This window comes from Centropristis striata, chromosome 2 (assembly GCF_030273125.1).
Source record: "Centropristis striata isolate RG_2023a ecotype Rhode Island chromosome 2, C.striata_1.0, whole genome shotgun sequence".
Taxonomy (NCBI): domain Eukaryota; kingdom Metazoa; phylum Chordata; class Actinopteri; order Perciformes; family Serranidae; genus Centropristis; species Centropristis striata.
Window position 1 is genome coordinate 11,479,103 of NC_081518.1, and position 26,277 is coordinate 11,505,379.

The window sequence follows — 26,277 nt, forward strand, 5'->3', positions numbered from 1 at the left end:
GTTTGCAGTCTTATCTTAACTACCAGTGTCCCTCAATGTCACATTCAGAACCACTGGAAACGTAAAATTATGACATTATCTGTCGTTTTTGAAGATGATAATGGCTTCTAAGCACACCAGAATTACTTCATTTCTCCCACTTGCGCTTTTGCTTCAGCAGTAAATATGGGCAAAACTCACATTCACACACAAATATCAAGGACTGAGAACTAAGATGTGCAAGTCTTTATGTGAATGTATGAAATGATGATTGCTAGGGGGCATAGCCACTATCGCAGATTATACTATACGGTGGAAAATAACAAGCATTTAACAATAACATATCTTTTGATGACCTTTATTAATCCTTATACCAAGCTGCTGCAGCTAAACAAATTCCTAACAAGCAAGCCAAAATATAATGAAATGCACACTGTGACACTGTTCACCCCATAGAGAGGCATCTCCACAGTGAGAGAATTAGGCTCCTTTTAACACTGATGACAGAGTACTCCCTGTACAGAAACACATAGTGTATTCACAAAAGGAAGCTTTCATGTGCGGTCTGTAATGATTTCCACGAAAATATTTTTGATCAATAGAAAGAAAAATAGGGGGGTGGGAGCTATTTTTCACTTCTTTGTTTCTGTGTTTTCATGGTGGATACTGAGAAATGGTACTGTACTGGTACTTTAATGGTACTGTTACACTAATAAATAATCTTCACTGCTTATATTGGTCAGTTTATGTTTTATAGTCAATATTTTACTGTCTCTCTTTGTTGTCATACTGCTAAAATACCGTATTGTTCACTCACAACACATTCTGTCACATGGCTTAATGATGTTAAGATGAAGAGGTGTTCAATCAACACCTTGGATATGATGGAAATAATTCAGAACTTCACAAAGATAAGATTTATTGTAGGGCTGTTTTATTAGATTCGATTAAACATTTACCAATACCAGATACATCTGTCATTCACGTATAAATCGAAAACATGATTCTAATTCTGATATATAATAGACTTGTTTGAGGTAGAGCCTGACTGATATGGGATTTTTGAGACCGATGCCAATACTAATATTTTAGAGGGGGGAAATTCATCGATAACCAATATGCTGGCCGATACAGTAATTTTTTGAGCTGAAATGAAAATAGACCTTTTTTATGTGGATCGTGCACAGATTTTTCACCACCCTGCAAATGAACCCAGAGAGCCATTTTCTCAAACATAAAACTTTAATATTAATACTTTAATATTCAAAACTATTATACATTATACAAACAATGTTTTACATTATCAGCCAATTCTACTAATAACTGTGAAAATAAATAATAAATAGGAATAAATAAATAGCTAAATAATCATCTTTACTGTTCAGTTTCAGTCAATTGTTGACTTTAAAAAAATGAATAAAAAAATGAATAGCTAACAACATTTCTAAATAACAGCAAGCAACATATTCTGCATTATATATGGTGTAAAAAAGTTTCATAACGGCACATATCAGATACCATAAACACCAATACCGATTTGATATAGGCCGAAAATATCTGTCTACCGATATATCTGTAGGTCTCTAGATTGAGGTTTAAATTTTACAACATGAAAGCAGAAGCTTCATTTTAAACCACTAAAATGATCATAAACCAATAGAGAATCATATGGCCACACAGTGATATCAAGATCGCAGCGGATAATGCTTAATGCCTCACCTAAAAAAAAACGCCCATTTCCCTGACAGCGGCCGTCAACCTTCTGTCATCCATTGCAGTAATTTGCAGCTAGCAGAACGGTTTGCGTTGGTGTCAGCACTGGTCACACAAACACAAGCACATGCGCAAACATAGACATGAACAGGTGTTCAGGATCCCTTACAGTGTATGACCAGGTTGGCATTTGAAAGCCAATTAATGCATGAGCAGGCATTTAATCACGCCACCCTGTCAATAAAAAGCTCAGGTGTAGCACAGATCAACATTTACGCCGACAAGAATCCCACATATGGAAATGCATGCACACACATTGCTTAACATGCACACGGACGAGAATATATTCCCCAGATGCACAGCCTTTTCTCCCAGACAGCACCTGCGCCAGAGACAATACAACACGTGTGTCAGTGTTTGTTGGGTTTATTTTTGGTGGTCTAGGCTCTGAAAGCTGGCACCTAAGGGGTGAATGCCACATAGCATTGCATTCATTGGCAATCACAGTAATTTGCCCTATATTATTGTGCCATTTTTGGAAAGGTATTTCAAGTAATCCACACTTTGTCCTTTAATTTCATGCAAAGTTTTTAACACGTGTCACAGAGAACTTCCATTGAGTGTCACTATGAATATCTCAACAAGACCAGTTACTCATAATAACTAAATAAAGCAGGAGAGGATACAACCAGAGCCAAGCCAGGGGTCATGGATGGAACTTGCAGAGATAGTAAAAGTAATGGCACTAAAATGTGTCCTGTGATAAACCCTACATGCTTCATGACGTATCGCTGTGAAGCAAGGTTTTGCCTGAGAAGCACACGAGTTCCTGCGGGCATGAAGAACAACCACCACTGCACAGTTGTCCTGGTAATGGAAGAAAGGAAAAACATGTGAAGGTTGCTAAGGTTTTCTGTGCCAATGAGAGAACCATGCACTACTCCGGTATTATCTCACTGTGGCAGTATTTACAGACTACACCCTCAGCCCGCCTTGAGCCAATTTCATGGCTGATCTCCTCAGTGTGAGGGACTTCGACAGGGCAATTCCACCCCAGCAGGATAGACTTGGCCTTGGGGGGTTCAGAGGCCTCTGACAATGGGCTCACTTCCAGCACATAGTGTCTCTATTTAACAGGTCTAGAGTAAAAGCAAATACAGATTAAGGAGTGCCTAATTTTACTTTAATGCACAGGTGTAAATAGCTTCCCTCGTGAGTTAGCTGAATGCTTGAAAACCATATGGTAATTACTGAAATACAGAAGTAAACATTAAATAACAAGATAAAGCAAACATTAAGAAGTTAAACTACTCGAAGTTGATGAAAACAAATAGTCTTTGAGAAGCACCATTTGGGTTGGAATCACAGTAGAAAAATAAAAAATAATTAGGGACATCCCAATAAAAATTTTCACACCCTGATCCAGAATCTGAGTCATTAAATATTGTGGTATCTGCCGATAGAGTCCCAATCAGATACTTCTATGTTCCTAGATAGAACAGCAGCACAGTGAACACTTCATGTGCATTAAAGTGATTAAAATCAGTCCAATGTATACGTTTGACTACTAAATAGTTCTGCTTTGCTGCCCTTTACAAGAAATGTCAGCATCCAAGTTGTTCCTTAATTCTTTTTTCTTTCTTTATTATTATTATTATTATTATTATTATTATTATTTTTTTTTTTTACAGATTAACAGAGTGTAAAATAACAACCCCTCTCTTTGGCCTTTCTGTCTCTATCTCAAGGGAATTTCTCTCTCCTGCTTTCTCCCTGTCTTCCAGTGTTTGTTGCTTTGGTACAGTTACCTGAATAAACTGTATTCCATTGAGGGTTTATTTTTGTCTGTACATCAGTTGCACAAATCACAAATTACTCTTATTGGCTTTTTGCTTGTGGGGCTGTTCTGCAGTCTTGGTAAAACACCATGCACCGTAAATAACAACAGACACTGAGCTGAAATGAAACGAGTGCACACAAATTAGGTAAATAACAAATAAACAGTCTCATGCTGCGTTTTTGCTGTCGTTTATTGCATGTGGTGTTCCGCCACATCAGCTCCCGCTCTCTCTCTCTCTCTCACACACACACACAAACACGGAGTTCCGCAGAGGGGAGGATATGCAAACAGCGGAGTTGAGAGTTGAGAGACGTGGCTGCACTCGTTTCATGTGCATTAAAACTCTGCGGGTAAAAAGATCTTTGTGACAGCTAACAAAGGACTGGATGGGCTCAACAAGGTTCAATAGCTGATACTAATTATTTAAAAATGTCAGGATGAGCACCAATATGAAGACTTTGAGATCAGATCAGGACATTTGATGTTTTGAAGTATTAGAGATGTATTTGTCCATGTATGGACAGTCCAAATATTATTAAGAACATGCAATGGGCTCTTGATAGTTGTTTGTGTTCTTTTTGGTAATCAGACCTAGAATACTGGCTCCATCCTTCTTTAACTAGATGGTGACTCAGAAAGAAAGTCTTGAGTTTGTTCTGTAATTTGTCTGTCCATTTGGGTATAAACCTGTAGTGCTGGTGTGTGTTTCAGATCAGCTCAATCAGCTGTTGTGTCAAATTACAGATTTCCCATAACGTGGTGTGTTGACCCGTTGAAAGACCTCTGCAATACTATTTTGTATCCTCGCTCATGTCTCCTCAGAGATCCCTCCTCGCTCCATAGAGCACAACAAAGAGCACTGGAATGGCCTTCATGATGGTGAAATGGAACAATTTCCAGTTCATGCAAGAAAGAAGCAATCAATTAAGGGAACTGAGATGCACCCATGGACAAAGTCTGATCTACTATGGATCTCTCCTTAAAATTAAAGTCAAACCAATTCAGTGGGAATAATATGAAACAGTACAGTTTTTCATATATTTTTAATATAGTTTAAAGTAGAGCAGGTTGGTAGGAGATACATATAAAACCATTTGAAAATCTTTATCATAAATATATTTATATGTTTTTCTATTTTTCTTTTAATTTGGACATAAATATTGCTCGTTTTGGTCCTTGAATGAAGCTAGGGTGAACCATTAGGCGCTGTTTTGCTAGCATGGAGTAGGGCTGGGCGATATGGACCAAAAGTCATATCCCGATATATGTAGGCTGAATATCGATATGCGATATATATCCCGATATTTTTATCGCAACGTGAGAGCAAATGTTCAGTCAAAGTCAAAGCCAAATATGACATGTCACAAATAGTTTTATTGAAACTTTTTAGGTGAACATAAGTACTGTAACAACAGGAGTACCTTTTTTTTTTTTTAAATCAAAGCTCCATAAAGTGCACATTTAAATAAAAAAATATATAATAAAAATAGCCTATGAAATTAAATAGGCAGAACTTTTTCTGAAATAAATATATTTTTATATGGGAAAAGAATAACGAACATTACAAAATAACTAAATATGACAAACCCTAGTAAGGGCAGAATTTAAGAAAAATAAATTGAACTATATCGATATATGCAATATGGTCTAATTCCATATCACATTTAAAAATATATTGGTCATTTTTTTATATCGATATATCGCCCAGCCCTAACATGGAGTACGAAATATTTAAGAATAGGCTTTACCATTTGGTTATTTTTTTAAAGACTATTTAAGTATGCTATATTGTGACATATATTGCCATTGATATTTAATGGAAGATTTTGGGCATATCACCCATTAAATTGTCTCAATGGAAAATAGCACGAACTAGGTGCCAGACCCCCTTTTGACCATTCTGGGGTCTTCAGGTGACCCTGCTCAGAAGAACAGATGGCCGATGTATCTGGGTACTGTACTGTACTGGCTGAAAAGCTTTTTTGCGATACTGAGAGTCTGAGACTGTGCCTTCATTTAGGATTTGGCTGAGCGAGCTAGATGAGAGCCTCCATTTGGAGAAGCTTAGATTAAAGATTGCAAGAGGCTGGAGAGTGTTTGATAAGACATGGAAACCCGTGTTGAGACATTTAAGGGGTCTGAGGGTGGGATGGCGATGTGGGATCAATGGTCAATTAATCCCATAACAGTGGTACTTGTATATATGTGTATGTTTTACACAATGTTCTTTCTAAAAAGAGTCATGCTTTTTACCTACCTCGCCCATTGATGTTTAAAAAAATCCACCAAATAAATGTAATTGTTCTTTTGTGCCGCTGTAATTCAAAAAAATGTGTTTAGAAGAACAGCAAGAGCCTTTGAAGACCTCTGATGTGGCTACTGAACAGAGCTTTGTTTTTTTTTAACTTAATACTAATACTATGAAATAATAAATAATGTGAAATATTATAGCTTTCTTTTTCAAGATTTTATAACATCTGGTTAGTAATTAATTCAGTACAGTCCTCTGCCGAATTATTTGAAATTTAGGTTATTATTAAAAATAATGGTCTTTAAATTTGCAGCCAAATAACACCCAGTTTAAAGGAACAAATAAACCTAAAAAGAGTGAATCACCTGCCTGACGTTGATAAATGTGCCCTATCTTCACTGGACGATGGTGAGATAATTGACTTGGAGCAGATGTTGTGTTAATGTATAGAATATTTTAAGTCATACTTTGTACTCTGTGATTTGAGCCACAGTGTTTGTCCAGTTGAGCAGATGTGTCCGGCTTCTGTGGTCTGACAGTGATTAATGACACAGGGATTGGGATGCACAAGATGATGCACCAACACGATATGATTGATTACAAAAACTGATTTGCATTCCTTTTGGATATGTTTAGAGAAATTGTGAGAGTGATGGTAATTCTCCGTGGAATGACAAAAAGAATGTCAAAGGTAACACGAGGAGTGTTTAGAGGGAAACTGAACACAATAGGAGAGAAAGTTGAACTGTAATTCATCAGTATTCATTTATTCTGTGGATTTTGTGGTGCAGCACAAGTAATGAAAGCACCATATTCCCTAAATGCATCTATTCAAACGGCAATAAATCAGCATTAGTTTTTTGACTGAAGTAGCACAGGTTTTGAAGGAGTTTGAGGGACTCTGGGTCATAAAACTTAGTCAGCAAAAACAATAATAAAATAATAAATAAATAAAAAAAATAAAAGGTGAATTCGGAACCTTGACGTGAAAGCAGACAGAAGCAGTATGCAGGTTTATTAGTAACTAATGGCTTGCTGGACTAAAGCATAAAAATTGAAAATTCACATCTTGAGCCCATTCTAATGAGTTTCTGAGATGTTGTCCCTTAGCTGCCACCCTGTAGGATGAGAATTATAGATTTGCTTTTGCTCAATATTAAATTAGTAGAGGGAAATGACAGGCTCTATGAAAAGCTAACTACTGTGTGTGTTGTGCAGGAGAGGCAAGGGACAAGTTACATTGCTAATAGGGTTCAGCTTTAGACATCCCTGTCATTAGTGGAAATATACTCCAGTTGAGCAGCAGAAGGTCTACTTACACGTAATCTTTGAAATTATATCCCTCTCTGTCTGCCTTTGACATAAAGCAGGGAGTGGATTTAGAAATAATTCTGCCAGTAGGAAGACTTTAATTAGTGGCATAAGATGTCCAATTTACAGCCAATCAAAAGATCCCGCAGTAACTGTTCTAAAAATAGGAAAAAATACAGTGGCCCTAAGGTCCCAAAACATTCAATAAAGCTAATTAATTAAGCAAAAATATAATATTTACAACAGCGAATTAGAAATATTTGGAAAATGTGTTTTCAACATGTTTCATTATTTACGCACGGGAGGCAGTCATGTCGCATCTGCAGGCAGGGACATGGTTCCAGGATCTAATTATAATGTAGCCAACCAGCCTTTGTGGTTTTGAAATGAAGAAAAGATGAGCCATGCAGTTGTGACTTCACCAGTACAGCATGTGAAACCATAACAGGTGCACTCCAAAGGAAAATATGTTTTTTTCTACTATTAAAAAATAAGTGTACTTTTGCAGTATAAAATATGTTTTTCACCCATAAACAGTTTACAATATTGAAAGATAGCAGGTAACTTTATTAGGCTACTTGCTTTAAGAAATCCAAAGCATACTTAAAATGAATGTAGAAAAGAGGTTATGTTTTAGTATCAAAACAGCTAATTTTACCTATGAGAGAATACCAAAAATCTGAATGCAAATTTCACAATAAAAACCTATCCAGGCAAAATGTACAACTTGAATGACCAGCAGCTTGGGTAGGATGCAGATGTTTGTGTAGCTGATGGACACTTGCAAATATAATGAATTTATTGTTGAATGAGACTAGCCACAACGGATAGCATTAGCATCAAATGCATGGTCCCATTGGTTTTTGTACTGTGTAGTTAACGTGAACTACTTTAGCATCTTCATTGTTTCTCAGCTTTCCGGAGCGATCTGAAGCCATATATTGTCCTTTAGTTGGTTGTTGAGGTAGTTGTCACAATGTTTGTCAAACTGTTTTGGGTGTTGGGAAACTAAATTGATAAGAGGTTTTTGGCAGTTAGTGGGCTATGACCTATCCTGGAGCTATGATAGCAGTTAGAACAAAGGATTAACTTGTTAAATATTCATATATTTCTGCAGGCGAAGATTTATTTAAAGCTGCAGGAGAAAACGCATCTCTACGCCCTCTGACCCCTGCTGATCAGATCGGCTGGATCTGGAGTAACCATGATTGGACAATATGAAAAATGTGAACAATCGCCCAATCCTGCCCAATCCCTATCTGTTTTTAATGAGAGACCGTCAACTTTATCTATTAGAGTCAAATAAAATGTTTGGCTGAAGTTGGGAAAGTGCATGTAACTTGACATCTAGTCAAAGTGTTCCATGTGTGAAATTTTCTGTCTTCTCCTACAACTCTTGGGTGCTCTTTGTCACTCTTAAAAAGTCAAGCAGCAAGTTTCTTCCATCGTTATTTCTGGCATACTAATGGTTTTACTGAATGAATGGATGCAAGTGCAGTCATACTTGTTAATTGAGAAATGCATGCAGTCTTGGGTTTCTTTGCTAAGGTAATGATCTGTTCCACATTTTGTCATTAGGCCAATAATTTTCTGTTTTACTAGTCATTAAACCCAACAGCAAAGTTGTGTGAAGTGATAAAAGTGAGTTTATTTATGGCAGCATACTTTGATAATTTCCTCACCAAAACTTTTCTGCTTTCTCTCCGAAGTCCAAAAGAAACACGTTTGCATGGCATACCCGAGAGAGAAACAGCACAGCTCAATATTGCTTAAAGTAATGCACTAGATAACCCACATAATTGTGAGCCAGGAGGCCTTGGTGACCTCTAGCAGCCATAGTTAGTATGGGATAGGAAATGAGGTGACGCAGTATAAAGACTGATAAAGACTGTTTAGGGGAGAGGGAACCAGGGGAGGTGGATGGGTCAATAAAACGGACTGTGACCCAAGAGACAGGTGTTCGAGTCCTGCTTAAAACTAAAAGTCAAGGTTGGTATTTTAAGTTAACTTGTAAATTAGCTTTCTTACATAGATACATCACATCCTGCAGCATCTTCTACGTCACCTAGGAAGTGAGAAAGTATTTAACATAGCATAGTAAGACCATCCTGTCATGTGAGTTTAACATTTCTGTTGGCTCTACATGAAAGTCTGGCCAACAACTTTAGCCAATCAGTGTAACAAAACATGTGATGCGCAATTTTTTTTTTATTGTCAGCATTTTAGGATTACACAAGCTCTCGCCTCACAGCTAAAAGGTCCTGGGTTCGATTCCCGCCATGACGCCCACCTCCATGTCCCTCCATGTCCCCCGAGGATCCCCTTACAGGGACCTCTCACAAAAACATGCATTGATCCTGGTCGCTATAGAGCCTCCCTCTGGTCGGTCAGGGTGCCTGATGGGGGGAGAGTAACCGGTGGGAATAAAGTGATCCTCCCATGCGATACGTCCCACTGCGGAATCTCCCCGTCAGGTGTCAAGCAGTGGTCTGCTCTATCAGAGGAGTTCAGGGCTCTCCCCAGACCGACACGGACGAGGTAGCGCCCAGGATCATGAAATAGGACAAACTGGGTTACAAAAATTGTGGGATAAAAATAAAAAAAAATTTAAAAAAGGATTACACAAGATAATCCAGCCGGAAGAAATGCGAAAACGTCTCTGCCTCTGACGAATTGTAATGTTTTTGCATCTATTTCAGCAATATTGTGCTTGCAATTATAATTGCACAAAGTTTTGTAACATAGAATATGAACCTATTCATGAGAATATATTATAATATAATAATAATATGAAAGTATGAAAGAAGTATTTTTATTGTACTATGATTCAATATTATTACTTTAGCCATATGCTATTGTTGCTAGTGATATAAAAACCTAATATTTTCAGTATTTTCCCTGTCACCATGTCAGTGATCAAGGGGGAGCTCTGAACCAAAAGTGTTGCTAGATATAAGGTCAGGGGACACCAGAGCCATTAGGAATTGTTGAATGGAGACAATGCATGTCTTAACCAATGTCATGGTTATCTGCTGAGTTGTCAACATACTGTATCGTTCTGCAGACACAAAGTGCCTGTAGCCTTCCAAGACAGCTGCAATATTGGCCTTCTTGAATTATGTAAACAGAATTATCATTTTCAAATGGAGTAAATAACATAATAAACATCATGGGTGCTTTCTACTAGAACAATGCCAAGAAAGATAAAGGAGGATTTGTATTGCTTTCAGAGCAATTCATATCAGTGTCAAAAGCAGTCCATTAGGATGCAGGGGTCCCCGACTTGGTAGATTAATATTCCAGCTGAAGTTTGCAACTTGTGCTTTTGGTGATGAAGGAGGCTGCTTGCTTGTGTAATGATCTTGATTTGCATGAATCTTTTAGTGACTAAGATAAAAAATCTGAGCACTCAGCTCAAGCAACGTAAGCACAAAAAAATAAATTCCAAATGCAAAAGGCCTTTGCCACACAAACTGAGTGATTCTGAACCCAATATATGTGAAGTTATCTTTTGCTAGTGTGTTCATAACTATGCAGCATGTAATAAAACGGTTATGTGAGAAAACTGGTACATTTTGCATTCAATGTAAAAAATACATTTTGATACTGCAAATACATGATGATGTCAATTATAAGGAAATAAAAAATGAATAGTACTGTCCTGAGAGGCAGATGAGCCTCTGGCTACAGCATGGCTTGCAGACAAGGCACTGACAAGTCTGCAATTAATTATAAAACGTATCCATTCCATCAAAATGTCTAGGGAGATACTAAGTGATGGGTTTCTGGTAATTAGTAAGTAATGATGGGAAATATTGGATCACATCCTCCATATTGGTCCTACAGAGACTTTCTACATTTGACTGAAAACTCAATTATGGCAGAAGGGAACGAGAGCCAACAGTTAGATTCGATTTACCTTGTTTTATACACATATAGGGAAAGTTTGGCTCAATGGTAGGATGTGTTGGGGAACCTGAATATGATGAGCCGCAGTTTCAATAACATCATCAATCTGTTGATACAGCTATTCTCATGAAAGTCTGTGAAGTAACAAAGGCCACATTAATTTATTCATATGACAGTTACTTAAGGTGAAAACTGTGGAAAAATGTACTTAATTATGTGAAAATCCGGGATCTGTGTTTGGACATGTGAATGTAACTGGTGGGTAAACTTGAAGATGATTCAGTTTAGTGCGGAGGAAATTGATAACTTAGTTGTTGTTGTTTTTTTCTAAAATCATCAAAAAAGGTTCAACATGTTTTGAGTGTCCATTTTCCTTGGTGTCACAAGATGATCATACTTCGTGACTGTGTCACCCACCAATAGGTAGGCCAACCCATCACTGTGGGGTTTACTGAGAATTTTGGATCATGGCAGGAAATAAGTTCTGTGGCACACTTTTCTAATCTCCACAAATTAAATTAAATACATTAACATTTTTATTATGTTTGAAGCGTTAATGCAGCCAACGAAAGTAAAAAGCTAAAAAGCTGACTTCAACAACACTACTGTTATCCTTAAGATGGCCTGCAACAAGCTAGCCAGCCATTTTGACAAGCTAGCGAATCCGTAGCCTAATAAATTGTTTATTGACATAATTTACAATCTACAAGAGTTTGCAAGAGCACAGAAAGATATGGCTAGAGTCTGTGAGGCAGACTAATGAGAGAGTTTCCGTCAGCGTGATGAAGTTTAACATCCCCGACAACCACTGTAGTCTCATTTAGCCACTTGTTAGCAACCGCATTTTTACGGACTTGTAAAAACGTTGTACAACAAAGTACATCTCTTAAGTTTGCGTTAACTACGGACCTAACTTCCAGCATTTAACCGAAAAAAAAAAGTTAAAAATGCTGATTGAATTTGAGAGGTTAGACCCCATGGAACTAAAATGCTAACTTACTTTCAGGTTTAGGAACTCATTCCTGTGGTGCTCTATAGATAGGTCTACTCTTGTGCTGAGAGTCTGAACTGAACTGAACCTGATGTTGGAAAGTCCTTTTCTTGTGAGGGAACGTGACAATTTTTTATTGTCCAGTGTCGAGGGAAAATGTGTTTACTTTTTTGGACTTCTATTTTGTTTGATGCTGGAGTGAGGATGTCAGCAGAGGTTTCATATGTGTGACTCCTTCATACAGTTTATGTTATTGTTATTACTTTGATACACAGACGTGTACACATTCACATTCATGTAGCTTATGAGAGTGATCGTTTGAGACCGGAGGCCTACCGTGTTCCAGCTGATAGCTCGTGAATGGCTAAAAGCTGGCATCAATTTCACCCAATCATGTCAGCTCCTCCGAGCCCTGTTGAAAGTGGTGCCTTCACCAGCATGATTTACTGACACGTTAGGAAAAGGAGCAGAGTCCGGACTGTCCTCTCCTAAGAAGAAACAAATATTCTTATCAGAGTGCTACAGAATTGCACTACTTTTAAATCCACACACTGGTCTCCACTTTGATATTTTATAATCTCTATATTGTGAAGAAATGCATTTTTCTCACATTTTCTCACCTTCAAAGCAGAATCATGCCAATTTTAGAAAGCTAGGCGGATTCAAAAATCCCATTGTATACATGGCTATTCGGGTATAGTTATTTGGGGATGTTCAAGGAAAGGTGAAAGAAAAAGAAACCGTTGTGTTGTTTCTGGGGTTGCAGGTGCAGAACATGAAATGTGTCCTTTTCAGCAGTTATGAGTCACATCTTGACAGTTCAATTTGTTCTGCAAATGACTGCCAAAAGACTAAATTGTGGGCGAAGGTCTTTTTTTGGCTCACTCCCTATCCTTGTCACTGTCTTGGATGCTGCCGGTTGTGAGATATCTGTTTCTCTAAAGGTCTCGCAGTAATATTAACTCGCTCTATTCCTCATCAGACCTGCTTTTCAAACTTCCTTTCTTTTCACCTTCAGCCAAGGAAATTGGATAGTGAAAACCTCTATCACATTTAAGAGAAAGATGGTGTGATAAAAAACAAAATTCTCTTTTTCTTTATATTTATCTGCAGCAGCTTTAGAAGCTGCATTACTGTCACAGCTCTAGTGTATCTTCAAAAGAGATAAACATGTTGTGCAAAAGAACAAACCAAACATTTCTCACTGTTGAATTCACCTGAGAGCCTGAACCAAAAGTAGCACCTTTTTTCACACTTGTCAACTGCTATTCATTTGAAGTTTGCAAGTGTTTCTCTGAATATGATTTAATGGTGACTGAAATGTTTACTCAAAAGTGTAAAGCTTTGCTTTTGAATTGAAAACTGTGCTAGGCTTTGGGAACATACAAAAAAGCATAAGTTTATAATGTTTGGATCCTTAGCACAGGCACAGCCCATCAGTAACATCCTTGAATCTGAAATAGGATTAGACCGCTGTGCTTATTATCAGCCTGTCAGATTTGCTGCAATGAAATTCAATAACACGGAACAAGAGATGGGGTGCTGTCATTTCGATTACTGGAGCAAACATTAGTTTCTGACCACAGGAAGTAGGGTTACTGACATCATCGCAACAACTTAGCACATTGTGAAGATACTTACACACCTTTTTCAATGAGAAGAAGTAATTTGCATGAAAAGTAAACACATTGTCTGAAGAGAACATTTTGTCTTCTGCACCTCTGTGGGCTTTTAACTCGAAGGTTGCAAGCTTGATGGATCCCCACACCGGCAGGATTCATTTTCACTGCGATAGATTGTCGTGCTCATCCCCAAAATGATCATTTGTTCATCAATTACTCACTGTTTGTTACCTTGAATCTACGTAGTTAATTTTGTTTTTATTGAATGCCTCCACAGTGAATAAATAATCTGAATATGGAGTAAATCCTTGATGAATTGAAGAAAATAGAGGCTGAGTTTAACTGCAACAAACTTTATCAAAACATTTATTTAGAATCTCTCATACAACTCACATAGTCTTATTTTCTGCATGCATTTTCACTTAAACCTTTACACTTCCACCCAAACAGTCTCACACTTGTGCAGGGGTGCTACTCGAGAGCCTATTTTTTTGTGTGTGTTTTTCCATTCTATGTTCACCATGGAAGCTTGAGAGAGAAAAACACGCTTTGTTCAAGAATTCAAGGCAACAATGATGAGGCAAAAATATTCCTTTAGAGATGTTAAAACGACCTCTCACTGCATGCAAATCCACATTGAGGCTGATAAACTTAAGCAGAGCCCAATCCAAAAAGTAGAAAAATGTCAATAGGTGGAATCTTTTGACCACGCAGGCCATCTTGACCAATCTACTATCATGACTTTATGGATTAAAGTGCAGAAATGAAAAATAAAAAAATCCATTCATGCTATTTAATCATTCACCTGTGAAGCGTGATGGTTCAGGAGTGAATTGTCAATTATTTCAGGAGACTGATTGAGCTTTTGTGTCTTTTTGTCTGTCTCTCTGCTGTAGGGTGATGATGTCCTGACAGTCATCAAAATGAAAGCGCAGTGGCCAGCCTGGCAACCACTTAATGTGTAAGTAATATGCCCTGATTATCATAATGCTCACCACACATCTGCTACTGACTGTGCTGCTGCTTTAGCAAGTTTAATGAAAAATGTAATACAAATTGCAAATCATCTACATTACTTTTCATTATTATATTTTCACCATTATACAATCCCACGCACCCAGTGGTTTCCAATAATTAGAATTTAAACTACAATAAAAAGTCAACATGTAAAACTTTTCTAGAGATCCGTCAAAGAAATCCATCGCAGATTCCGAGGTTTACCTCTGTCCTCATTGATCTTATTAAAGCTATCATAGATAGATCGTCTACTTTATATCAATATGCTGCCATGATATTTAAAACCATAAAGACCAGAGACCTTATCACTCTAATATAGAAACATCTGGTGTTCACAAACAGTGAGTTCCCATAGCTGATGAATAGTACATATTGTACCATGAATGAATGCATAATTTAATGAAGTATTAATTATTGTGTCAGGCCTACAACTATTCCCAACCCACATAGGCTTACAGTACAACACAATGCATTCATATGAGCCAGGTCACTGTGCTCCATTTACATTTCCTGAACAATGTTACAATAAAATATAGAAAACCAACTAAATAATTTCTCACAATCAAATCTATATTAAAATTCATGAATCACAGAAACATTCACCATGTAGTACTATTGAGAATAAACAGTGATTCAATAATCCATTTTACCCTGTTTTTCAGGCTTTTGAGACAAAGATAGCAAACTTAATATATACATAAAGTCATCATGGATTGGACAGCACAAAAGAACATAGGAATGTGTTATTCTCTAACTCCCATGTCTAGCCTTTAGTGTCTTGGAGATGAAAAGGCAAAATACATTGGACAGGCTAACATATACAGTCATGGAAAAAATTATTAGATCACCATTATTTTCTTCAATGCCTTATTCGTTTAATGCCTGGTACATTTGTTTGGACAAATATAATGATAACAACAAAAATAGCTCATAAGAATTTAAGTGCTGTTACTGTATCTAGCCATTTTCCATGGTTTTCTTGATAATGATTTTGGTTATGATCACGGAAACCATGGAAAATGTCTAGATATCAACTCTTAAATTAAACTTGTATGAGCTATAATTATTGTTACCATTATATTTGTCCAAACAAACGTACCTTTGGTCATACCAGGCATTAAAACAAACAAGACATTGAAGAAAACAAGGGTAGATATTTTTTTTTGACTGTACACTAATGGGGTAGGGAACAGGTAAAAAGTCATCCTCTGTTTTTGTCTTTCTCTCTCTTAAATCAGAATTGTTACATCACTCTTACATCTCTGAAGTAATGCATAGGTAGAAACATAAGTGCCTTTAAGTAGTTTGTAGGAAAATGAGCCATTGATTGACAGCAGACCTTTAACAGACAGTTTTACTACTCATTCTGAAGTTCCTCCAGTTCTTGTCTCAACCCTGCTGTGAATGTGTAATATGCTTTAATGACTCTTAGTGTCTGTAATGGGTCCATGTAAAAAATAAGTGGCTCCGCTATTTTAATTTGACAATAGAGTTTGACATGTTTTGAATTTGAGGTCATAGTAAATCGGTCTCTTATCTGGAGGCAGATGCACTCATTAAAATGTAGGGAACATTCAGCATGCTCCTTAGTAGAAGTGTTCACTGTGATGGATTATCTTGCAGTTTGCAAGTCATACCATATTAAAGTGACTACAAGGCAAGAAATAAAAAATAATAATGATAACCAACCTTTACTGTATGTAAAGCATTCCACACTTTGTAGTTAAGGGGACAACATTTTACTAACCACTAGTAAACCACTTAATAGAAATTAATTCACATATATGTTACATGAGGCCCTATGATTTCAAGGCTTAATGTGTTCTATAACCCGTGTTGGAGAGTAAGTTAAAAGTTATGGCATTACAAAATAAATGTAATAAATATACTTGTAATCGGTTACAGTTAAGAAAAAATATGTAAAAATATTATTGAGTAAAAGGGGTTACATCAGAATATATTATTTTTGGTAAAAGATTTATATGTATATAGACACCCTAGGTCAGTAAAGCCATTGGGAAAATTGCATCATGAGTATGGTGGCTTACAAGGAGCTGTCTATACATCCAGACACGCTCCATTTCTTTGGCAGTTTGCTGATTGTCAAATTTTGAACTTGCTCCGCCTCTACTCTGTCAATCAAATCAGTGCACATTGCTGAAAGCATTTTGACTCTGCCGTGCCTGTGACGTCGACCATGCAAAGGCGCGGTGGTCAAGTTTTCAGACAAGAAACTCCTTCTAGTGCAGGAAATTCAATAATACTTCCCTCCTGAAATCAGAAAAGGGCTCTAACATTACTGTACAGTGAAAACCTTGTTAACCAGCAGTGAAAAAAACTGTCAAAAATAACCCATGCCACACCAGAGGACACAATAAGTAGTCTGTAATCTATTTAAAAAGTAACCTTCCCCAAAAACTGCATACAGTAAGAAGTTAATATCCAAACTTGGACCCAGAGCTTGCTGATCAGTGAAAAACCAGCTCAAAGGTGCCCTGAAACTGCCAGCTACACCATGCTTACAGTGTGCGTGCTCGTTTACTCCTAAATTCATAGGAGTCATTTAATCTCTTATTCATGAGAAAAACAAGAAGCTTGTTGGCTCAGCTGGCTCAGAAGAACTTCAGTGGTAAAGGCCTGTGCAGTGTTGTTTCCTAAACCACGGGGCCTCAGCCAGGGCCATGAGTTTACTCTCCGAAGGGAAGAACACAGGAATAGAAGAAATGATATCCGCTAATTAGCGTACTTTGTGCTGTACAGGCAACCAATTAATTGTTTCACTGGTATTGTGTACAGCACATCGGATCAATTGTGTTGCTCTGGAGCAAGACAAAGGAAGGATGTTTTGTGTTGATAACTACATGTCTCACTATAGAAGTAGGCCAAAGAAACGTTTTACTCAACCAATTTGGAGACGCACCTTGTTAAGTCTTAAAAGAGTCTTTAGAGAGTTCATTAGCTTTACATATATGAGCTGCATGAAAAATGCATAGATGCATATTTGTGTCAGCATGTTTCGTAGTTGTTTGTGAGCGTTTCAGTGCCAGTAAAATAGTGTAAATATTCATGTTTGCACTTTTTGGGGGTGTATGTATATATGCATGTCTATATTAAGAGGGAATTTTGCTGTAATTCGAAACATTTTTTTCCTCTAAATTAGAGTTAATTATCTCCCCATCCCCTTTCAGTTTTTTTTAAATGGTGATTGCCAATTAAAGCTCCCAACATTCTTTGCTTTGACAAAAGTGAGAATGAGAGACAGGAAGAGAAAGAAAGAGTGAGGAAAAAGGAGAACAGCAACCATAGAGAATAAGGAAGTGATTAAATTAAGCTTTAGTGAAGACTGGGGTTTAATTACATAGTAGTGCTTCTTTTTTTTAGGTTAGTGCCTCTTCTTAAACCAAGCTTTCACTTGCATTTGGCTATAACGAGTGATTGGAACAAAGGGCAAAGCAGCAGAGCTGTGGAAGGAGAGGAGAGGTGGGAGAGGAGGAATGAGGCTGAATAAGTGACCACACATATTGCAGCAGTATGTCTACAGCAGTGGCTCTCCTGAGACATAATAGAAAACAATTTATTTCCTGGAAAATATGGTATACTAGACATATCCTGTCCAGTATACCATAAGCCATGAGGTGATGTATTCTAATGGTTGCTTCCAGCAGGATTTCACACCAGCTCAGATATCAGGGTCACCAGGCTTTTGATAAATAAATCGTCTCCAATAAGGGATAAAAGCAAATCAATAGAACTTTATGTCAGTAATAGGCAATAAAAGACCATAAAAAACAATACCTATTTGAAATGTAAAGTAAAAACTATTAAACACAAAGTAAAAAGATAATTTAAAACAATTAAATAGAATAGGTTAGAACACTAAGCATGGTGTAAATTTCGAATAATGAGTCACTTTTACAGTAGCCTGAGTAGACGATTTCGCAAATGTGTACTAATGTAGTAATGTTGTCAGCAAGTGCAGAACAAAACAACCCTATAATGTCTATTAAGCATTGTCATACTTAGAATGTCTTGTAACCTGCTTATAACACTGTAGAAGTAGTTATAACTAGTTATTAACATTCATAAGGCTTTATGACAATAATCATAAGATATTATATGGCTTTCTAAAGCACTTGTATTTTTTTATTGCTAATATTTTCCATCTGATCTGAGTCAGCCCATGCAATTGACTCAGTCTGCAGCCTTAAAAGTCAGTAATTATCAAATAGGTCAGGCAACCAACTGATTTCATAAGTCATCACAACTTCATGATCACATAGGTGTCTGAAGCAGTTATTTTTGCTGCTGACTGTGGTGGGAACAGGTAATGCTGGAATTATGCTTCTCCAAAGAAACTCATAAACCTCCCTGCCGACTTCCACAAAGCAGGGTGTTATGGGTAACAGTAGTTGGCAGAGGCTTGCAGAGGAGCTGATGTGCACACTTCTGAAAATCTCAACAAAACTAGTGAAACTTTTGTCCTGAAAAAATACATCATATAATCTGGAAGCATAAATTTGAAATATTTCATTGACAATACTTATTTCTCAGAATATGAACTGGCTGTGTACAGTAAAAAAAAAAAAAAACATTAGCAAAATTCAGAAAAACCTTAAATTTTCACCAATAATTTGGGGTAATTGGGAAATCTTCATAAGTCAGGTCATTTTGGTCACCCTGCCTCAGCTCGCTTCAGGCTGAAATAAAGCGTGGTGTGGTACGATGGCTGTCTAAACTGCTCTGTACCATCGGAGATAAGGCAGAGAGGCTGAAGTCAGTTCATTTCTATGTTTAAGTAATAGCATGGAGTTGCATTTGTTGAAAGGAGGGAAGAAAATTTTATTCAGAAGTTGACATTTAAATGTTAGTTATGTCACTGACTACCTACACAGATAAAAACTTAGAATATATCAGTAGGCAGGCACTGAGATAGGTGTGCAATAATCATGCCAGTCTAGCTGCTGTAGCTTCAGAATGAGATCTACTGCAAGTGAAACGGACTGTTTTGACTCTCGACACACTGCATGTCTGTTAGGTGTCACCTTTTTGTAAAGCAGTGGTTACCTAAGTCACAATTTGAGTTTAAAAAAATTCTCCCTAACCAAAATACTTAGCTACCTCTGACTCTCTTAACTGAACTATATATCTGAACTATATCCTCCAACTCCCTTCCAAATCACTTTATACTGGATTGAAATGGTTGCATCTATGACAGCTAGTGTCTCCATGACCCTCAGTCATCCCCCCACTCCTGCTCTCTCTTGTCAGGTATCTTTCTAATAACTAGAGGACTGGTTGGTGTTCTGTGGGTTTCATTTGATTAGCAGCTTTAAAAAATATGCTGGTTGTCAGCGGTGTGAAATAAGGAGCTTTTGAAGACGAGACTATAGCCGTTAATGAGATACCATCTTTATTTCTGTCACTCTCAGAGCTGCTTTTTGGTGTGGGTGTGTGTAGTGTGGTATAGTAGTGTACTGAGCCTCTATTCTACTAGCTACACTGCAACCAAGCATTTTTGCATACTAGAAAATAATATTGAATGAAGTTAACATTTAAGTTACTCATACTGTTTTAGTAATTGTTGACCACAAACTACTAAAATGTCTGCTGCTGTTACACCATTGTTGTTAGGTAGCAAGACAACACCATGATCCAATCAAGCTCATGTCCAAATATCCGTGTTGCAACAGCATGACATCAACGTTCATATCAGCACCTCTCAGAAAAATATGCATACATTTCATAACAGAATCATTTTTTATAATTACAACAGCACTTTTACTTGGGTTATCTGGGGTAATTAATCCCTTCCTTGTTTACTACCAGACATACTCTGTCTCCCGTTTTCTGTCAATTACACTTTACCTTTTTTGTCGAGCTGTCGGAGATAAACCTCAGACTTGCAGCACACACTAAGCAGAGGCCCAGGTGAGTCGAGTGAAGTTGTATGTCCCCTGGGGATAAGGGCTATTGCACATCCTCAGAGACCATCATTAGTAGAGTGCAAGGGCAGGACTGAGTTGGCTGAAGTCAAATGGATTTATATGGGCATGATGACAGGTGAAAAGCTGGTTACAACAAGAATCTTCCCACTCCTAATTAATCTTGCATTGGCTGGAAAAATTCTTAATTAGTTTAGTTGTCAATCATTGGTCAAGACAGATGGCCAGAGCTGTGTGTGTGTGTGTGTGTGTGTGTGTGTGTGTCCTGTGCTGGAACAGAGCTAATGTGGTGTGGAGATGAATGTGGTCCAGTTATGTGAGTGTAGAATATTTGAATAAATATTTGTCAGTCACTACAATTTGTAGGCAGTGTAAGTACCTTTCTGCCCCCTCTCTAAGGTCAAACTTTCCCACTTCTTTGCGAGCTTGCACTGGACTGAGTGACTTTGAATTCCAACGCTGATTCTCTAATCTTCAACGCTAACAAATGTGTTTTTGGAATCAAATTTTAAACATTCATCCATATCATATCAAAACATTTAGACTTATGTTCTTAATAGTTTTGGACCAGGACTTGCAGAACTAAGGGCGCTTTCACACCTATCTCGTTTGGTCCGGACTTTATGTCTTTTCAGTTTGATCCAAACCTAAATTCCAGGTGTGAAAAGTGCCGCGGACCACGCTCCGCACCAAAGGACCAAAGTTTGGTGAAAGAGGTGGTCTCGGTCCGGACCAAATGAACCAAGTTCCGAACCTTTTGCAGTGTGAAAACAACTTTTTTTTTATAGTTGGGACCTTCGTATCAATGACAGGAAGTTTTTTTCTTCTTCTGCTCTCGAATTAAGGAACAGGAAAAGACTTTGCAGTAACTCGCAGGATTGCGAGCCGTTTTCTCCTCCTCTCCTGTCGACGGCGATACAGTTTTGGCATGATGAGGAGGCTCATCTTGCGAATACCAAGCACTCTCACATATTGCTCATTAAGCTGGTGCTGCTGGTAGCAAAAGACCAGCAAAAGTACTACCACAGGTAAAAGGTGGCTCGCTGGATTCATTTTGTGTAAACACGTTAAGGAAGTAACACTGACGTAAGATGCTGGCCGGCCTAACAACGCAGAGTAACCAAAACAAAATTAGCCGCGGAAATACACAGGGAGATGACATGTCCAGTAGAATTGTCTTGTAAAGTCCGTTATTCCTTTTGCAGTGTGAAACCAAAACCAACAGGACCAAATGTATACAATGTAACAGAACACTGACCTTGGTTTGGACTTTCAGGTGTGAAAACGCCCTAAGTTGCCAATGAAAAATAAGGTCTGCCAAGCTCAGTGCAGGCTACAAAATGAATGAATGCAGATACATCATCAGTCAGCATTTCAAATATTTTGCTATTGTATATTTATTCATTTGAAATATATATCCTGAGCATCTTGTGCAATTTTCTTTTCCAGGGTTATATCATTTCAACCTTATCTCATTTTCAGGTTGTAGCAGATTGGCTTTGGTATCAGCACATTCCAATTATTATTGGACTCATGGCCAAAAAACTTGATCTCTGTATCTCTTGTATGTACCAGACTAGTAGATCGATTATATAAACTCCCTCACTGTCTGACTCTTGCAGCCTCCCATTTAGAGCCGGGTTAAGTTGATTGTAATGTGACCATCCTGGTTTGATTGTTGATTACTGTTATCCTGGTACACTGTCGCTAAAATGCCATAACTTGTTAACTTAGATATCAGAAAACTCAGAAACTAGTTTTTCATTTGCATTCTGTTGGCCTATTGAGAGCAACTTGCTGGTGCCACAATTAGAAAACTTCATGAGGAGCAACCAAATGCATCATAAAGTTTGCTTCTGTTTGGGCTGGACATCTCATTTAAGGCAGCCTTACCTCAGGTCTTATGAGAGACATACCATTACCAGTTGGGATTCAGCTAATGTCTCTTTCTCTTCCTGACTCACACTTACAAAGTGCTTGAATAACACAGACTTCTCTCTCTTTCTGTTTCTCAGGCGGGCCGCCCCCTCTGCTGAATTCTCAGTGGACCAGACCCGTCACCTCATGTCTTTCCTGACCATGATGGGGCCCAGTCCAGACTGGAATGTGGGTCTTTCTGCTGAGGACTTGTGTACCAAGGAGTGTGGTTGGGTCCAGCGGGTGGTCCAGGATTTGATCCCCTGGGATGCAGGCACTGACAGTGGTGTGACATATGAGGTCAGTGAGAACACTCAGGTATTTTATTATTAATTACTCAACGTTAAAAAATTTTATTTAAGTAAAGCATTTTGTTTCCTCACTTATTTTTTCTTATTGTGTTGCACGTGCTTGTGTTAGGGAAAATCTGTCTTTTCACAGTAATTGTGATGTTTTGTGATTCTGATAAGATATCTCCCTCTTTTTTTTAATTTACATTTTTATAAACTATGAATTGCTATTGTGCACTACATAATAGGGCTGTCAAAGTTAAAGTGATAAGAACTTTTTAATACCATTAATAGTTTTGATGAACTAACACAGGTTGTGTTATAATAACCTGTATAGCAAACAATGGATTAAGAAAAGGGGATTTTTTTTATCAAGGTTTTTCTTTAAATTCAATTTTAAAGCACAAATGTGAGGTTTACATTACAAATGTTATATGAAGCTCAAAGAGCATAAAGTCCCACCCCCTCAACCAATCCCCATCCCTTGACAAAACAGGCATTCAAATACATCACAAGAACACAAATCATAAGCAAGTACATTTAAACATACAGTAAGGGGAACAAGGTAGAGAAAACTAAAAAACAAAAGAGATCAAATTATTTAAAAAAAATTATGAAGAATAAATCCACAGAAATAAAAGGTGGCGGGAAGACAATTGGTGGTTGGCTACATAACAGACCTAATCACAGCTATGGTGTGTTTGTGATAACAATGTATCAAGAGAGCAACAGAGGCCCTAAAGTCAGGGATCAGAAGATTTTACCACTGAGGAGAATAAATGTGCATAATATTTTACTAGGCGGGAGGGAGAATAGTTAAAACCATACTAGATCAAGGAAGTGTTTGTAAGTCGTTACAGAAAAGGGTATTTTGAATGACAAGTTCAGCTACAAAGCCTTTTCAAATGTATCTGTTATGTATCTGTTGGCAAAACCAAAGTTCTTTGCAGTTACTGTCGATGTGAAGTGAGTTACCACTAGATTACATCTACTCTTAAATAGCATTTGTTAAGCACAGCTAATGCAGACAGTCCCGTTAGCCCTGAAACATCTAGCTCTGGAGAGTCTGCGTGCCATGAATAATTTGAATTGCATCCAACTACTACCCTTGAATTGCCTTCGAGAGGCATCACCCTATCAGAGATACACAACTTGTATTCAGACCAGAAAGCACAAGCAGCAGAGGAGTTAGGACAAGTTAAGACGGTTGCATTCATCAGAGAGTTCCATCAGCAATCACACTAACCTTGAAGTCCCTTCATGAAGTATAATTCATCTGCAGTTGTTCACGTTGTATATTAAAAAAGGCCAGTCCCTTGAGTTTAGCCATTTCATTTTATCAAACCAGTAAACAGAAAAGTGACCTCGGGGTGACAGCGCATTATTTTAAACCAGCACTTGGAAAAAGTAGTTACCGAATATAACTCCAGTTCCATGAATATGTGCAAAGCCACCAACTGCTGTGTTAATTTATTTTCAACAATACATGTATATGCATTTGCATAATGTAATCATATTTGTCTACTCCCACGTTGATAAGATTATTAAATTCTTGAAAAAAATCTCTCTTTAATATACAATTTGATCATAAAAATGTGTGATTAATTTGCAATTAACTATAGACAACCATGTGAATAATTACAGTTAGATATTTTTATTGTTTCACAGCCCAAGTGCAAACTTAAGTCACTTTTTTTTAAAGATTTGACACATTACTCGTCAGTTGAGATATTTGGTAAAACATTTGAAAATTTACCAGTGATTATTATTTTAATTGGAAACCATGGGGAAAAGACACTCCCTATCATCATACAACGAAAACAGCAGAGTCCCTCTGAATGTGTGACTCAATACAGGTTACAAGCCCACACTCCCAGAGCAATCACAGCCTTGTGCAAACTGCTTTTCTCTCCACCTCTTACCCCCTGGATAACCTTCCTCCTGACTCTCATCACCAGCTGAGTCTTCCCTTCACTCGCATTTTGACCTTGTCATTACGCCAACATCTTCCTCTTCATCTGCCTGTCTGCTCACATTCACAATCACCCTCTCCCACCTCCTCACATACTGCCAATCTGCAACAATTCAAGTGTCATCACCCATCCAATTCTCCTTTAACAGCCTTGAACATCTTCCCCCATCGCCCTCATGCTGTGGTGCTGTCTCCTGCATGCTCAGTGTCTCCAGTCAGTACTAACAGATTAGGCTGTGCATGCGCATGTTTGACCAAACTCTATGACGACATGTGTGAAACCTTTGGCTGATCCTGCGGAGCTCACAGATGAATCCACTGAACTGTGCTCTCTTGCTTGTTTTGGCCAGCCTCTGGAATAATTTCCCCTTTCTCTTCATCTTCCTCTCTGCATTCTCTGTCTTCTTTCTCTCTCTTACACACACACACATTTTCAGTTTGTGTTATTTACTTATTTTTATCTCTGACTACTATGACTTGACTGTTTCCTCTGTTAGGAGACTGAAAGCAAATCTCAAAAAGTCTGTTCATAGCAAACACCATTTGCACACTATTTTGATGCACACAGTTTTGGACAGGCAAACATATGCCACAGGAAATAATAATAGGAAAAAAAACAAGTTTATTTAGACCAGTTGTTTTGGTCATCAGCAGTTGGAGCTGCAGCAGTGGACATGACACTTAGATCATTAAGGTACTTAAACACTTGGATGTGACTGTTGCATTTAGCGTTTTAGGAATTCGCAACTCAGTGAAATCTGAGCACACAGACATGACACATTTTATTTCTTTAATCTGGGATAAATTTATCTCCAATCCAAATTATCATTGATAAATCTACATATAAGTCATAAAAAAAGATGCTGCTTATAACACCAGAACCTTCCCAAAAATTAACCCTTTTCTTCAGGATCAAGGTTATTGAGTGATAGTCGGCTGTAGCAGCTGCTATATAATAATCCTAATCTCAGGTATCCATTCACTCTTTTAAAATGAAAGGCTCTTATGAGCTTTGCACCACTTAAACCTGTGTAGATATTAAATGCCAGCTACACAAATGCATTCAATTTGTATAGCGCTTTTCTAGACACTCAAAGACGCTTGAAGTGTAATTATACACACTTCACATAGGTGCAACGCTATTAGAGGACAGTGTCAGTGGAGATAACGCCTGCACATTCAATAAAGTCTGGATGCTACGTGAATCTTCATGAGGTCACTCTCAACATTTTGATCCTTGGTTTTTTGACAGATCACTCTGACTTGACAAAGATTCAAGTAGGATCAAAACGTCTTTATTAAACTTTTGTGGCATGGAGTTAGTGCAGGCTTAACCTTTTTCTCCACTGAAGCTTAACAAATATTGGCATCTTTTTGTGTAAATGACATCTGTATCTAGGGACAGAACACACACATATCATGTTTACGATTTTCAGAAAGATCAATAAAAGACACTTTCTACCCATTAATACATTGTGCAGCAGAATATAGTGGACCAGAGGCTATTCTGGATGTGGAGTGGG

The 26,277-nt window shown here is 37.7% G+C and overlaps 1 protein-coding gene across 1 annotated transcript in view; it reads left to right on the forward strand.

The window, feature by feature from the left end:
• spon1a (spondin 1a) overlaps positions 1 to 26,277 on the forward strand; it is a 77,549-nt gene that overhangs the window by 38,478 nt on the left and 12,794 nt on the right. The window contains exons 7-8 of the mRNA XM_059354293.1: positions 14,513 to 14,577; positions 22,591 to 22,792. Of these exons, the coding sequence (XP_059210276.1) occupies positions 14,513 to 14,577; positions 22,591 to 22,792 (267 nt within the window). The remainder of the gene's footprint in view (positions 1 to 14,512; positions 14,578 to 22,590; positions 22,793 to 26,277) is intronic.